The sequence below is a fragment of the Nycticebus coucang genome, chromosome 12 (genome assembly GCF_027406575.1).
Source record: "Nycticebus coucang isolate mNycCou1 chromosome 12, mNycCou1.pri, whole genome shotgun sequence".
In the NCBI taxonomy this organism is placed as follows: domain Eukaryota; kingdom Metazoa; phylum Chordata; class Mammalia; order Primates; family Lorisidae; genus Nycticebus; species Nycticebus coucang.
This window is the reverse complement of record NC_069791.1, coordinates 71,448,479-71,464,178: the sequence shown is the minus strand read 5'-3', so window position 1 is coordinate 71,464,178 and position 15,700 is coordinate 71,448,479. Positions and strand designations below refer to the sequence as shown.

Sequence of the window (15,700 nt, the reverse complement as noted above, 5' to 3'; positions counted from 1 at the left end):
TGTGTGATGGATCCAGTCATCTACCTTCTTGCATTGTAAGAGTCAGCAGAGACCCTGAGTATGATTTTGTTGCAGCAGTGATAAGTCACGTAGCCTCCAGGGTCCTAGATTACTGGGGCGCATTAGACTGGTCCCTAACGTGATCCCTGCCCTGTTTTCCACCCTCCCTTTTCCGCTATTTTCAGCCCAAGAGCTAACTACCAAAACATAGTCCCACCATCTCCTGCGGCAGCCTCCAGTAACACTAACAAGCAAGAATCTCCTGGAGTGGCAGGGACTGACCGAGCGTGCGCAATGGTGCCCCCTCGGGCGCCGGCCACGCTGAGAGAAAGGGGCGGGGCGTCGCCCCCTTGCGCCTGCTTCCGCCAGACGCCGGAAGTGGCCCTCAGCCCCTTCTCCTGGGCCATGGAGACTGAGGCACCGTAGAGTCTGGTGTGAGGCTTGTGGGGGCAGCGGCCATGGAGGCCGTGTTGAACGAGCTGGTGTCTGTGGATGACTTGCTGGTGAGGCCTGGCCCTGAGAGAGGGAAAGGGACGATTCGGAGGGTGGGTCCTGAGGAGAGTTGGGCTTTGACCAAACGCTCTTCCCAGCATCAGCTTAGCCCAGAGAAGCCGAACTACGGCTCCCGGCAGCCTCTGCAGCGTCGGGCTCCTGTCCGAGGTGCCCACTTTGCTCCGGAGGCTGGTGGGAGTTGTAGTTTCTTGAGCCACCACACCTTAGTTGTAAAGGCCTGGAGTCTGACGGTAGAAAGACTGACGGGTTCTGGGTTCATGCAGGAGTTGGGAACTCAGGGTGCTCCTTCAGTGGCGAGGAAATACAGCGACTATCAAAGTTTCACATATTACTGCGTCCGGCACGGTGCTAAGTGCATTGCATGCCACGTCTCAATCTTTGTAGCTCTAAAGGAGGTAGGCACTCTTTCTATTCCTGTCTTGCAGACAAGTAAGGGTCAGACCCGGCAAGGTGGGGCAGGGCGGGGCCGAATGGGTCCAGCATTCTCCCACCAGGCCCGTGTGGGCTGTTGTTGAGCAGTTCTAACAGCGTGTTTACTGTTCAGCCACTCAGAGTCAGCTGCTCCGAGAGCGGTGCCTGGAACTGCCACCAGGTGGCATCGCTGCTCGGTACCACTAGGGGGCGAGAAGACTGAGGGGGTTCTGTCCAAATAGCCAGCCCCTCGCAGCCCTGAGAAGCAGAATTCCTGGATCCCAGGGATGGAGATAGTAGGAGCCGGGGTGCCATGTACCAAGACCCGCGAGGGAAATGGGGCAGAGACAGGAAGATAGAGTGTAACTGGAAATGGATACCATGTCCAATTGGAGAATAGTTGACACCCTTTCTAAATAATTCCTCTCCTCCCCATGGCAGAAGTTTGAAATGAAATTTCAGTCTGAGAAGTCAGCAGGCTCGGTGTCCAAGAGCACGCAGTTTGAGTACGCCTGGTGCCTGGTGCGGAGCAAGTACAATGATGACATCCGTAAAGGCATCGCGCTGCTCGAGGGTGAGGTGCTGGGCTACCCAACTCTCCCCTTTCCTACTGCCATTGGGGGCTGCTCTTCAACGTGGGCCCCTGTAATACAGTTATCTGGCAGTTAGCGCCACTAAATTTATGTAGCAAAGGGCTATACTTAGTCTGACTTCTCCCGGTGAACTTTAGCTAATTACCACGCACCATTGTTTTGCCAGAGACATAGCACGCTTGTTCCCACAGGAGAGTCTTAATCTGATAGAGAAAGTGACTTGTCTTAGGTCACACAAATAATCAGTTAATTGGCTGGATTAGAACAGAAGCTCATGTCTTGTGAGTCTCAGTCCCATGCTTTTGTCCCCCACCGTGTTGCTTAGCCACAACCTTTTGTGGGGATGGCATAGAAGAGGTATGGAAGACTGTCCTAAAAAATGGTCACAGATGGTGCTTTTTGGGATTGGAACCCATTTTCCATTGGTTTGGGGTGGGTTGTCACTTGACAGAGGCCACAATACTTGACCTTTAAATTTCTCTGTATCCCCTTTCTAGTGGTCAAGTAATCATTTATAAGCAAACAGTCCATGTACAGTCATCCCTTGGTATGTGTGGGTGACTAGTGCCAGGACCCTTGTGGATACAATACACAGATCCTCAAGTCCTTGGTATAAAATGGTATATAGCACTTGGATATAATGTTATGCACATCTTCCCATAGCGTTCAAATCATCTTTAGATTACTTACAATACCTAATGCGATGTCCATACTATGTAAATAGTTGTTATACTGTATTATTTAGGGAATAAAGACAAGAAAAAAATTTGTACATCTTCAAATATTTTTCTTTTTTTCCTTTTTTATTTTTAGTATTTTCAGTCTGTGGTTGGGGAACCTACAGATTGGAACCAGTGGATATGAGGGCTGACTGTACTAGCAGAGAATTCATACTGTAAACCTATAAAAAGAAGAATATTTTAAATTATTTATTTATTTATTTACTTTTGTTGTTGAGACAGAGTCTCAAGCTGTCATCCTGGGTAGAGTGCCGTGGTGTTATAGCTCACAGCAACCTCCATCTCTTGGGCTCAGGCAATCCTTTTTGCTTTAGTTTTTCTCTTTGTAGTAGAGATGGGAGGGGTCTCAATTTTTGCTCAGGCTGGTCTCCAACCTGTGAGCTCAAGCAATCTACTCACCTCGGCCTCCCAGAGTGCTAGGACTACAGGTGTGAGCCACCATGCTCAGCTAGAAGAATCTTTTCTTTTTTTTCTTTCTTTTATTTTAGAGACAGTCTTACTTTATTACCCTCGGTAGAGTGCCGTGGTGTCACAGCTCACAGCAACCTCCAACTCCTGGGCTTAGGTGATTCTCTTTCCTCAGCCTCCTGAATAGCTGGGACCACAGGTGCCCACTACAACGCCCAGCTATTTTTTGTTGCAGTTTGGCCAGGGCTGGGTTTGAACCCTCCACCCTCAGTATATGGGGCTGGCACCCTACCCACTGAGCCACAGGCACCACCCAAGAAGAATATTCCTTAATGCAAATAGTCTCACCCTACATTTGTCTGTTTTGGTAATTCTCATTTTTCAGATTTATTCTATAGCGGGACACAACTGTAGAAGTAGTCTTTCTAAGTGTTGCCATTCTAGTTGAGGAGACAGAACAAAGATTTTAAGATTTATAAACACCTGCAAAACTACTTAGCAACTAATTCTAGTGCTTAGTGTACAATCAAACACAGAAGGCTCTGGGAAGTCACTGAATTAAGAAAGTCAGGTGGGGTCATTCAGAGAAGGCTAATTGAAGGTGAATTTTGAGCTGATTTTTTAAAGGGGGAGGGTCAGTGCAAACATTTTTGTTATTTGTTTGTTTGTTTGTTTAGAGATTGAGTCTCACTCTGTTGCCTTGGCTAGAGTGCCATCAACCTAGCTTATAGCAACTCAGACTCCTGGGCTCAAGGGATCCTCCTTTCTTAGCCTCCTGAGTAGCTGGGAATATAGGTGCCCATCACAATGCCTGGTTAATTTTCCTATTTTTAGAAAATAGAAAAAAATTCTGTTTTTAGATGGGGTCTCACTCTTGCTCAGACTGGTCTCAAACTCCTGACCTCAAACTATCCTCCCACCTTGGCCTCCCAGAGTACTAGGATTATAGACATGAACCACTGTAGTTGGCACGGGGGGAGGGGGGCAGAATCTCACCTCCTCACTCTAGGGTTGAGTGCTATGGTATCATAGCTCACAGCAACCTTAAACTCCTGGGTTCAGGTAATCCTCTTGCTTCAGTCTCCTGAGTAGCTGGGACTACAGGAGCCCACCACAACACAATGCCCGGCTAGTTTTTCTATTTTTAGTAGTGACAGAGCCTCGCTCTTGGGGTGTCGCTCTAGCTCAAGCTGGTCTCGAACTCTTGAGCTCAAGCAGTCCACCTGCCTCAGCCCCCACAGTGCCACAGTGCTAAGATTATAGGCATGAGCTGCTGCACCTGGTGTACAAACTTATTTTTGTTTGAGTTTTTTTTTTTGGAGACAGAGTTTTTGGTTGTAGTTGTCATTGTTGTTTGGCGGGCCCTGGCTGGATTTGAACCCACCAGCTCCAGTGTACATGGCTGGTGCCCTCGTTGTTGAGCTACAGGCACCAAGCCAAGTACAAACTTATTCTTTTTTTTTTTTTTTTTTCTTAGAGACAGAGTCTCACTTTGTCGCCCTTGGTAGAGTGCTGTGGCATCATGGCTCACAGCAATCTCCAGCTGTTGGGCTTAGCCGATTTTCTTGCCTCAGCCTCCCTAGTAGCTGGGACTACAGGCACCCACCACAATGCCCAGCTATTTTTTTGTTGTTGCAGTTTGCCCGGGGCCAGGTTCGAACCCACCACCCTCCTATATGGAGCCGGCGCCCTACAAACTTATTCTTTGTTGTTGTTGCAGGTTTCTTGGCCAGGGCCAGGTTTGAACCCGCCACCTCCGGTATATGGAGCCAGTGCCTTACTCCTTGAGCCACAGGCCAGAAGCTACAAACTTACTCTTAACAGTGATTGTATAGCAGGCAATATAGTTGAAACATACAACAGATATCAAAACTGAGTTCAGCTGCCTTTGGACTTCTCCAGGGCCTTGGTTTCCTATCAGTTCACGTGTATGAGCCAGAATTGACTGATACTGATAACATGATTTAACACTGGGGCGTTCTGGCAACCTGGGTTCACCCTGCCCCACAGCTCTGGCTGGGGAGTTGAGAGTGACAGGAGCTGAAACAGGCTCAGGACAGTGACTTTCCCAGGGTCGCAGAAGGATTCAGAGAGCAGAAGGGATCTCTGGGACACAGTTTTAGGAAAACACACTGTTTTCCCTTCTCCCTCTCCAGAGCTGCTGCCCAAGGGGAGCAAAGAAGAACAGCGGGATTATGTCTTCTACCTGGCTGTGGGGAACTACCGGCTTAAAGTAAGGCAGAAAGGGCTCCTTTCTTTCCCTCCAGCCTACTGAGTGGTCTATAGTAACTTCTTACTTCTCCAGAGTAGAACCCTGGACATCAGGGCAAGGGATAGTGTTGGGTACAGAGGTGTTGAGTGATACCAGACCAGGACTCTTAGGGAAGGTGAGAGAGGATCAGGGTACCAAGGGTGTGGGGAACAAGGTGACATCAAGATTGGGGTGCAGCCCTAAGCCCTGGGCTGTTATCTCCCCTAGTTTATCACCGCTACACAGTTGGGCTGTTTGTGGACTCTACTCCATTGGGGTGGGGCTACAGTGAAGGAGCTGGTGGAGGTAGAGGGAGGAGCCCCGGGGGCTCAACAGGGAAAGCTCTTTGGGTGGGCAAAGGAGTGATAGCACACTGGGGCGTATATAATATGTGTGTATGTTTTTTTTCCTGAGTGTAGGAATATGAGAAAGCCTTAAAGTACGTTCGAGGGCTGCTGCAGACTGAGCCCCAAAACAACCAAGCCAAGGAACTGGAACGGCTCATTGACAAGGCCATGAAGAAAGGTGAAAGTCTCATGTCTATTTGTTAAGTCGTCTTCTTTTTGTTTTTTTTTTTTTTGTAGAGACAGAGTCTCACTTTATCACCCTCAATAGAGGGCCATGGCATCACACACCTCACAGCAACCTTAAATTTTTGGACTTAGGCAATTCTCTTGCCTCAGCTCCTGAGTAACTGGGACTACAGGTGCCCGTCACAACGCCCGGCTATTTTTTTTTTGTTGTTGCAGTTTGGCCGGGGCCGGGTTTGAACCCACCACCCTCAGTATATGGGGCCAGTGTCCTACTCACTGAGCCACAGGCACCGCCCTATTAAGTCCTCTTCTTTCCCCCATGTCTGGACCCTTTGGTTTCTTTTTTTTTTGAGACAGAGCCTCAAGCTGTCATCCTGGCTAGAGTGCTGTGGCATCTTAGCTCACAGCAACCTCCAACTCCTGGCCTCAAGCGATTCTCCTGCCTCCGCCTCCCAAATAGCTGGGACTACAGGCGCCTGCCACAACACCCTTCTATTTTTTGGTTGCAGCTGTCATTGTTGTTTTGGTGGGCCTGGGCACGATTCAAACCCGCCAGCTCAGGTGTATGTGGCTGGCGCCTTAGCCACTTGAGCCACAGGCGCCGAGCCCCTTTGGTTTCTTTTTAAATGACTCCTTCCAGGAAGTCCCTCCTCAAAACCCCTCTATAATCCTTGGAGGCTCTTGCCTGAGTCTCCTGGTAGGGGTGTACACTTCTATTGAGGATCAGAGCCAGGGTGAAGGTGATGGTTAGGGTCCCTGCAGAAGTGAGGGCCGGGCTTCTGACAGTGTCCTTTTTCCTTTTCCCAGATGGACTGGTGGGCATGGCCATTGTTGGAGGCATGGCCCTGGGCGTGGCAGGACTGGCTGGACTCATCGGGCTTGCTGTGTCCAAGTCAAAATCCTGAGGGAGACTGCACCTCCTCCTCTGCCGAGGGTGACACGGGAGACCCTGGAAGACATCTGTCTTAACCGTCCCTTTCCTATTCTTCCCCTGCACTCCTGCCACTGCCCTCTGTGATCTTCAACTTCCACTTCCTTAAGACTTGCCCTTCAGCCCCAAATCATGTGCTTTGGGATGAGTGTAAATAAAAGTGGGCTGTGGCTTGGGAACCTCTGTGTCTGAATTGGGGGTATGGGGGTCTCACAGGGCGCAGAGGATAGAGGAGAGTCATTTGTGGTCCTCTCTCGCCCCATCCCTATCATCCAGGCTGGTGAGGGGAGGTCCTCCTTTGTCCCTTCCAGATCCCACACCCTTCCTCCCTCCCCTGAAGTCCTATCTTTGAGCAGAGACTTTTCATGGCCCTAGAATCCTTGGAGGGAGCATTGATCGGAGAAGGGAAGGGGAGAGCTGAGGACACAGGCAGGGATTTATGCTTCCCATCTCCTCTGACCCACTCGGCTGCTTCTCAGCTCATGGAGTTTTCCACAGCAGCAGGGACCCCTCTCAGCTCCCTCCCAACCCTCCACCCTTCCCTCTCTTTGTCTTCCTGCAACCTCCCCTTCCTCCTACCTCATTCTCCTCCGGATAAGGGGGGGGCTGCCTGCTGGTGAGGAAGGAAACTGGCATTGGCATGGGGTAGGTGGGGCCTTGGAGGAGGTCAGGAGCTCAGGGTGCTCCAGCTCTACTGTGGGATGGAAGGTCAGAACCGGTCCCCACCCAGCCTGCTATGCCCCTACACCCCCTTGTGCCAGGCTCCGAGTGGGCCTGTTTTGCTTCGCTGCATACCTCTCGTTCCACAGCCCAGGCCAGCCCAGCTGAGAGGCAGGGTTGAGGCACCTGAGGGGAGCATGGAGGAGGCTGACACAAGAAGGAGGAACGGGGATGTTACACATCTAGACCAGTGATGTCCCCTGTAACTGAGTGTGTAGGATCAGCCCCTCAGGGATGAGATCTAGTGCCATTTGCCAGAAGAGAACCAGGGATGTCCCAGCTCTGATTCTGGGGACCAGAAAATGAAGGTGTCCACACTGGGACAGGTGCTCAGTGCTGGCTGGGGACCCAGACGTTTCTTTTTCTTTTTTTTGATGAGATAGATTATCATAGCTCACAGCAACCTCAAACTCCTGGGTTCAAGTGATCCTCTTGCTTCAGTCTCCCAAGTAGCTGGGACTACAGGTGCCCATCACAACACCCGGCTATTTTTTTATTGTTGCAGTTGTTTTAGCTGGCAGGGGCTGGGTTTGAACCCGCCAACCTCAGTGTATGTGGCTGGTGCCCTGCCAACTGAGCTATGGGTGCTGTCCAACCCAGACATTTCTAATTCAACATGATAGAGCTGGTGAAAGCTCCTGATAATTCTGAATAGGTCAGAGATGTTAGCCACAGGATCACGTTCTGGGCCTGTGATTTACTATGGGCCCCGTCGGCAGCAGGTTCAAACTTGATGCTGAGAGTCAAAGATCAACTCAACAAGGTGGAAATTACAGTTCTGGAGGAAAGTGATGCCCTGCTGACCTTGCTCAGCCCTGTGGGGCACTCAGATCCAGGACAATCTCCAAGTATTGAGCAGTTGATATGTTTGGAGAGTTTGGATCTGTGGTCCCCGTCCTTATGACAACCTATGAAGTGAGTAGTGGTATCTCTAGTTTACAGAAGCAGAAACAAGCTCAAAGGGGCTGAAACCCTTGCCCCAGTCACCTGGGTAAATGGTGGGGGTCTAGCTCAAATTTCATTGGGTTGGACTCCAGAGTTATCAGTCTCTCCTAACTTCCCACATCCTCATGCAACCTTAATCTTTCTTGGAGACTCAAATGTCCCAATCCCTAGGTCTTTGAGTGTCTTAGATTGTTCTCTCCATTCTGAGGGCGTGGCTGTATTCCCCCCATCCTTCTCCACTGAAGGTTGCTTTGTGGGCCTGAGTTCATTCTCATCTCTATCATCTTTCTCAGTCACCTTTTCCCCTGTCCCTCTGATCTGTTCCCTGGCCCCCATGAAAGCTGAGTCAGAGACAGACGCTTCCCCTTGGCTCCCAATGCCTCCCTGGGGGCCCTTCCTTGGTTGTATTGTCAGTCACTCCCGGGTAAGTCAGCTCCCCCCACCCTCATGGGGCGGAGAGTTGGGGCAGCCCAGAGGCTAGGGGGAGGGGATGGACTTTTGGCCCATTTGTTTCGTTTATTCCCTCCATCGTCAACAGCTGCTGTGTGCTGGGCTCTGACCTGCCAGGAAGCAGAGACCAGAGAGAGGAGGGAGACAGAAACCTGGAGACAGACCTGAGGAAGAGGCGGGCAGTGGCTGCGGCAGGATTTGCGTCCTTTCCCTCCCTCCCCAACCTCCCTTAACACCCCTATTTAGCCAAAGCCCCTTCAAAGTTCCCCAGGGGTTCTACCTACCCCCTCTCTGGGGCACCAGCCCCTCAGGGCCCTGTTTCCCACCATGTCCATGGCTGTGGAAACTTTTGGCTTCTTCATGGCAGCCCTGGGGCTGCTGATGCTGGGGGTGACCTTGCCAAACAGCTACTGGCGAGTCTCCACCGTGCACGGAAGCGTCATCACGACCAACACCATCTTCGAGAACCTTTGGTATAGCTGTGCTACAGACTCCCTGGGAGTCTCCAACTGCTGGGAGTTCCCGTCAATGCTGGCCCTCTCTGGTAGGGGGTGGGGAGAGCTTCAGGGAGCAAAGGGGGGTGGGAGGTGGGAGAGACCCCAGGGGAGGCTGGGTACTGCCGTAAGGATGCAGGGGGCCACGGGTCAAGCTCTGGAGTCCGGGCTTCTGCATCCAGGAGTACTGGGGGTGGGAAACCTGGAACTAGAACTGTAATGGAGACCTTGTTACACACGGCTCCCTGCCCTAGTGTAACACTCTACCTTAAGGGTTACAGGTGCAAGCACCAGAGTCAGACTGCCGGGTGCAACTCCTACCTTTACTGACTCTGTGTATTGGGGAGGTGATAAGATGAGCTTCATTTTAACCCATCTGTAAGATTAGGATGGTAATAGTCCCAGTTCACAGGTGGTGAGAAAGTACAAAATGTTAATGTAATATTAACATATATGTATGCAACAGAGTTTCACATTTTATTGCTGGGGTGGGATTGCTGGGGTTGGCTGGGTGAGGCGGCCTCATCTCAGATTCTTGGTGGTTGACGCACTCGCAGTATCAGTAGCTTCTCCAGGCTGCCACTGGCTAGGATATTGCTCTCCATGTCTGCTTAGCTCTAAAGGCCCCTTGTGAAGGCCTGGTTCCCAGAAGGGAGGGGTCTTGCAGGTCTGAGTGTCTACTATAAGAAGGAGGTATGTGTATATGTGTATGTGTATGAGGTTCTTTTTTTTTTTTTTTTTTTGTAGAGACAGAGTCTCGCTTTTATGGCCCTCGGTGGAGTGCCGTGGCATCAAACAGCTCACAGCAACCTCCAGCTCCTGGGCTTAAGCGATTCTCTTGCCTCAGCCTCCCGAGTAGCTGGGACTACAGGCACCCGCCACAACGCCCGGCTATTTTTTGGTTGCAGTTTGGCCGGGGCCGGGTTTGAACCCGCCACCCTTGGGATATGGGGCCAGCGCCTTACTGACTGAGCCACAGGCGCCACCCGTGTTTGAGGTTCTTAGAGGGCTGGAACCTACAGTTCTTTGGGACCAGAGCAGTCCTTTCTGGAGGCTACAGTATCTTACTACTTCCTGCCCACTCCCTGGAACTATCTCTCACCATCATTCTCCTGGGGGGTGGTCTCCCTTTGGTCTACCCCATGCCGGAGACCAAGAGGTGTTGGCTGTGAATCATAGGCGGCGCCACTCCCCACCTTCACTGGGTCCTTTGGGGGCAGCCTGTTCTCCCAGCACCATGCTGTAGGTATTCAGTGGTGGGAGAAGGAACTGAGGCCAACAGTGGGTATGAAGTGGGGCTGCTTGAAATTGCCCCCTTGAATGTCAGAGACACTCTAAGCAGTGAGAGGTCTGGGTAGGTCTCTTGTGCTCCCACTAGTCCTAGAATCTCCAGAAGTTGTGACCAGGGCCATGTGTTCCATCCATTTCTCCAGAACTAACTTCAGGGCAATCCCCACCATCACCAACCCTGTAAAGGCTGAGTATAATCTGGGCCAGAAGCCCAGAGTGCTGGGTGGCCAGAAGTGACACTGAGGACAGCTGCTCAGCAACCCATGCCAGCCCCATGGCAAATACCATGGTGCCAGGAGGGCCTTTGCTATGAGCCTGTATACCTGAAAGGGGCCCCGCTTGGAACTGCTGCTCTTGGCTTTAGAGAGGGCATGGGTGTGCATGAAAGACAGGTGCCAGAGCCCATGAGGATAGGGTCAGAGGGGAGCAGATTACAGGCCTTGTGCGAGGTACTGCTATCTACATATTTTCCTGATGTCTTACAATAGCTATGCTGTTGGGGATGGCAGCAGGCAAGGCCTCCTTTTACAGAAGCTGAAAAAAACTTGGCAAGGTTAGACAACCTGCCCAGAGTGCCACAGGTGGTAGAGAGGGGAGCTGGAATTCAGACTCGATGGCTGGTTGTAGTCCTGAGGGGTGACTGTGGCCATCATTTGATCATTTCCCAGCTGTGCACCACAACCACCACCCACTCAGCCTATGTTCTCCCATGCCTATCCATCATCTTCCTTTGCTGGAGCTACCTGGGGATTCAGGGCTGGGAGGGGAAGGCCAGAGGGAGTGGCAGGGAGTGAGGATGTGCTCCCAGAGAACTTTGTCCCTCCTTCCTACCCCCCAACTCACCACTTCACCTCCTCCTGGCAGGAACCCAGACTTTCCCCTTCAGCACCAATGGTACAGCCCCACCCAGGAAAGGGGTGCAAGGTCCTTGGAAGTGCTTGGCAACTATCACAGAGAAAGGAGGAGAGGGTCAAGGAGGGAGCCAGCAGCTTGCCTCAGCTTTGAGAAAGGAGAACTGAGGCATTGAAAGAATTACGAGCTGGGTGGCGCCTGTATATGGGCACTGGCCCATATACCAAGGGTGGCAGGTTTGAACCTGGCCCCGGACAAACTGCAACAAAAAAATAGCCGGGCATCCTAACAGGCATTCTGTAGTCCCAGCTACTCTGGAAGCTGAGGCAAGAGAATTGCCTAAACCCAGGAGTTGTAGGTTGCTATAAGCTATGATGCCACGGCACTCTGTGACAAAATGAGACTCTGTCTCTAAAAGAAAAAAAAAAAAGAATTACAAACTAAGCCAGGAGTGGTGGCATCTGCTTATAATCCCAGTGACTCAGGAGGCTGAGGCAGGAGGATTGCTTGAACCCAAGAGTTCAAGACTACCCTGGGCCATATAGTGAAACCTTATCTCAGAAAAAAAAAAAAGAAAGAAAGAACGAAGGAGGGCGGCGCCTGTGGCTCAGTCGGTAAGGCGCTGGCCCCATATATTGAGGGTGGCGGGTTCAAACCTGGTCCCGGCTGAACTGCAACCAAAAAATAGCCGGGCGTTGTGGCGGGCACCTGTAGTCCCAGCTACTCGGGAGGCTGAGGCAAGAGAATCGCTTAAGCCCAGGAGTTGGAGGTTGCTGTGAGCTGTGTGAGGCCATGGCACTCTACCGAGGGCCATAAAAGTGAGACTCTGTCTCTACAAAAAAAAAAAAAGAAAAGAAAGAAAGAACGAAGGAAAAAATATGAGCTAGATTGATTTGGATGGGTCCTGGGTGCAGGTATCCCACCTTCCAGATCAGAAATTGCCCTTGGACCCTCTGCTGTAGAACACTGCTGCCACCTACTGGTTACTCCAGGAAGAAACTCAGTTCACTGTGTCCTGCACTGTGCTGGGCACTAGGGTGAACTTGGAGAGGAACCAGGTGTGAGGAAGGGGGCCGGGTGCTCTGGTGCAGTTTCTATAATACACTACAGAACACAGAAGCCATCTAACAGAGCAGCAGTTCTCAACGGGGCAACCCTGCACTTTGATTGTTATGGCTTAGAGAAGGGGATTTACTCCTGGCATCCAGTGTGTAGAGGTCAAGGAGGCTGCTGAACATCCTATAGTGCTCAGGATGGTCCTCCAGAACAAAGAACCATCTGGTCCAATGTGTTAGTAGTGGGGAGGAGAAACCCTGTAATAGAAGGACAAGCAAAGTGCGGCTGGTGCAGGGAAGGAAGGGAGCAGGCCAGAGGGGCTGAAATTCCTAGGGAGGGATGTGTGACTGCTCAGCAGGGTAGGCTGGACAGAGACCAAAGGGGAAGGAGAGGATCTGGGGACTTGTAGGGACAAGAGAGGAGCAAGAAGTTAAGGGCCTGTCAGTGGCTGAGTGGTAAAGGGGAGAAGAGATGGAAAGACTGACACCGTGCCCACCTCCCCAGGGTATATCCAGGCCTGCCGGGCACTCATGATCACCGCGATCCTACTGGGCTTCCTTGGCCTCTTTCTGAGCATACTGGGGCTGCGCTGCACGACCATTGGGAACATGGTGTTCTCCAGGAAAGCCAAGCTGGCAGCCACTGCAGGGGCCCTGCACATGCTGGCTGGTAACTTCGGGAAGGTGATGGGGGTGAGAGGGGGCTGCACGGCAGTGGGGGTTGGGGTGGCCTTCCACAGCACACCCTGGGTTCTTTGTCCTCATCTCCAGCCCTCCACTCCTGATATTGTCTCACTTTCCCCTTGCCTCACCTTACACCTGCCCTCCCATGCTCAGCTCTTCCTTCCCTCCCTGCTCACAGCACCCTCATCACCAGCCCCCCACATCCTTTGGCTCCAATCAGTCCATTGCAATGCTTCATAAGCTCACCCATTATAATCCAGGCATGAGGCAGGTGTGGGAAGGATGTCAAAGGTGAAAGTGAGCATCACCCTCCCAGAGCCTATATCTTCACTGGGCAACCGAAGTTAGACACACACACATTGTGGACAACAGTACCATAGGACTGGCCATCACTTTTCAGCTTCTATAACATTTCTGCCTACATTACCTCACAATAAGCCTTTGAAGTAGGGTGGGTATTGTTTTCCAAAAGTAAAAGTTCAGGTGAAAAGTAAGGCCAAGCTCCCAACGAGTGGAGTGGTGCCAGCCCTGGGGTCTGCGTGCTTGTGGGCACCCCCTGCCCAAGTAGTTGAAGCCCATCACAGGCCGAGGGCTTCGGGAGGCCCGCCCGTGGGGAGGACTCCTGTGGGCAGCCTGGCTTTTGCATGTGGGTAGAGTTTGTATGCCGCACATTCCAAGTGAGGAAATGACATGATGGAATGAACTAGGCAGGTGTGGGACCAAGAAGGAGACCAAGAGGCCACAGTGGTGAGAGAGGAGGAAGGTGGGCTAGAATTGGGGTCCTGAGTGCTGGATTAGGGAGTTTACAGTTGACCCCAGGAAGTGGGAAGGCATAAACTGGAGCGGGGAGGAAGGAATTTGGCAAAATTGCTGCTCTTGGACTTGATGCCCCATGTTCCACTCTGGGCAGCCCCCGCCTTTTCCTCTCCTAAGCTTCCTCCCACCCCTGCAGGTGTCTGTGGGATGGTGGCCATCTCCTGGTACGCCTTCAACATCACCCGGGAGTTCTTTGACCCCCTGTATCCTGGAACAAAGTGAGTTAGGGGATGCCACTCTGAGGCAGTGGGTGGGGCTCACCCTCTGGAGGTACCTCACCTCCCACTCCCCCCACCCACCGTGATGTCCTGGTTCCAGATATGAGCTGGGCCCCGCCCTCTACCTGGGCTGGAGCGCCTCTCTGCTCTCCATCCTGGGTGGCATCTGCCTCTGCTCTACCTGCTGCTGCGGCCCTGACGAGGACACCGCTGCCAGGTGAGGGAAGGGCGAGCAGTGGTGGTGGGGGTGGGGTGGGGGGGAGGTTGGTGGGGACGGGAAGGGTTGAAGCGAAGCAGGGTGGGAGGAGGAGTGAGCTGGGAGCAATGGCAGCACCTCTCTCTGACCTGGCCCCTCCCTACAGCGCCCACCTTCCCTACAAGGCCTCCGGGTCCGTGGTGCCCTTTGCCGCTTCAGGGGAAGAAGGTGACAGCAGCTTTGGCAAATACGGCAAAAACGCTTATGTGTAGGCGCTTTGGCCCTTGAGCCCCATTTTCCTTCCCACTGCCCCGGTGAGAAGGAGTCTTGGCCGTGTCCCGCCCTCCCAATGACAGCCTCAGGGTAAGGCTATACCCAGGACCCTAAACCTGGCCCGCCACGCCCCCTTGCCTCATGCTCCAGGGGCCTTCCAGGCCAAGAACTCCTCCTGAGTCCCTTTGGCTGGACCCCTCTCATCAGTCTTCAGAACCTGGCATCTGGGCTGTGAAGGGGTCAGCGGTGGCCCTGTGCGTGTGTATTCTTCATGCATAAATAAAGGTATATTGTGACTGTTCAGGAACCGAGGATGTCATGAAACCGCTATCCACGCAAGGGATGGGGGGGTGCTCCAGGGGTCTTTTCAGTTCTCAGACCCCAGATTGTCACTGTCCACAACCTTTGGGCTGTATCCTCCAGCAAAACAGAGAAAGGGCTACAAGTGATGGCACATAATTACTGACAAGAGTCATCAAGGAGCAGATATGAGGCAGCCATGGCTCCAAGAAACTGGAAACAGCAGAGCTGGCCCTGGTCATTCCAGGATAACTTGCCTCTCCTTTTACTCTCCTTAGCTGGACAAGGCGACAGTTGACCTAAAGCAGAGCTGCTCTACCTGAGCCAAGAATGGATGTCATTGACAAGCCCTTTAAAATTCTGTGTCAAATTAACTGGGTCTGGTGCAGGCACGTGTCTCTGGGAGGGTTCAATAGCTTCCAGAAGAGGCTCCGAAGCTTGTTGGTGTGTGCATGGATCGTGTCCAGCTCAGACTGAGACCTGGGGTGTGGATGGGCTTGGTGCAGCCCAGTGAACACTCAGCAGAGCTGCACTTGTTTGAAATTGAACAATGAGGACACCAGAAAGAAGCCTGGAGTCTGTGAAGACAAGGGAGCAGGGCCCTATCCCAGCCAGCACCTTCCACAGCACTGATGAGTGACTAGTTGCTTGGGGGTTCCCTGGGTTCTGACGGCAGCTCCGTCCACTTTTCTCCCTCATCTCATCAACTTGGTTGCATTCTGCCTGGGCCTCTCTCCATGGCCTCAGAAGCACACCAACCCCCAGCATGTTCTCCCAAGTCTGAGCTTCAGGCACGTCAAAACTATCACTTTCTACTGAGGCTGCAGCTCCTGTCACTCCTGTTACCAGCATCCCCAACCTCTCTGTCTGCTCCCCAGGCCTTACATACACCTTTCCATCAAGGCTTCCAATTAGGCTCCACCCAGAAAGACTGGTGCTTCCTGAGCACCCTATATACAGGGTCCCATGGCCAACGAGTCTACAAAAATCCATACATCCTACCCCTCCATGCTCTGCTTTCCTAAAG

The 15,700-nt window shown here is 52.2% G+C and overlaps 2 protein-coding genes across 4 annotated transcripts; both read left to right on the top strand.

Annotated features, from left to right (window-relative positions):
- The first annotated feature begins 368 nt into the window (after window positions 1-368).
- FIS1 (fission, mitochondrial 1) lies at window positions 369-6,559 on the top strand. The gene is made up of 5 exons (XM_053554658.1): window positions 369-503; window positions 1,366-1,498; window positions 4,822-4,898; window positions 5,336-5,441; window positions 6,257-6,559. Exons 1-5 carry the CDS (start codon window positions 459-461, stop codon window positions 6,352-6,354), a joined length of 459 nt encoding a protein of 152 aa, XP_053410633.1. The 5' UTR covers window positions 369-458; the 3' UTR covers window positions 6,355-6,559.
- A 2,024-nt stretch (window positions 6,560-8,583) lies between these two features.
- CLDN15 (claudin 15) lies at window positions 8,584-14,680 on the top strand. Of its 3 annotated transcripts, none has more exons than XM_053554657.1 (5): window positions 8,584-9,039; window positions 12,692-12,856; window positions 13,823-13,904; window positions 14,005-14,121; window positions 14,267-14,680. In XM_053554657.1, the coding sequence occupies exons 1-5, from the start codon at window positions 8,823-8,825 to the stop codon at window positions 14,370-14,372; spliced, it is 687 nt and encodes a 228-aa protein (XP_053410632.1). In that variant the 5' UTR covers window positions 8,584-8,822; the 3' UTR covers window positions 14,373-14,680. The 3 variants fall into 3 exon arrangements, with proteins under 3 accessions (XP_053410632.1, XP_053410631.1, XP_053410630.1); XM_053554656.1 differs by having other exon boundaries at window positions 12,692-12,870; XM_053554655.1 differs by having other exon boundaries at window positions 12,692-12,879.
- The last annotated feature ends 1,020 nt before the right edge of the window (window positions 14,681-15,700 follow it).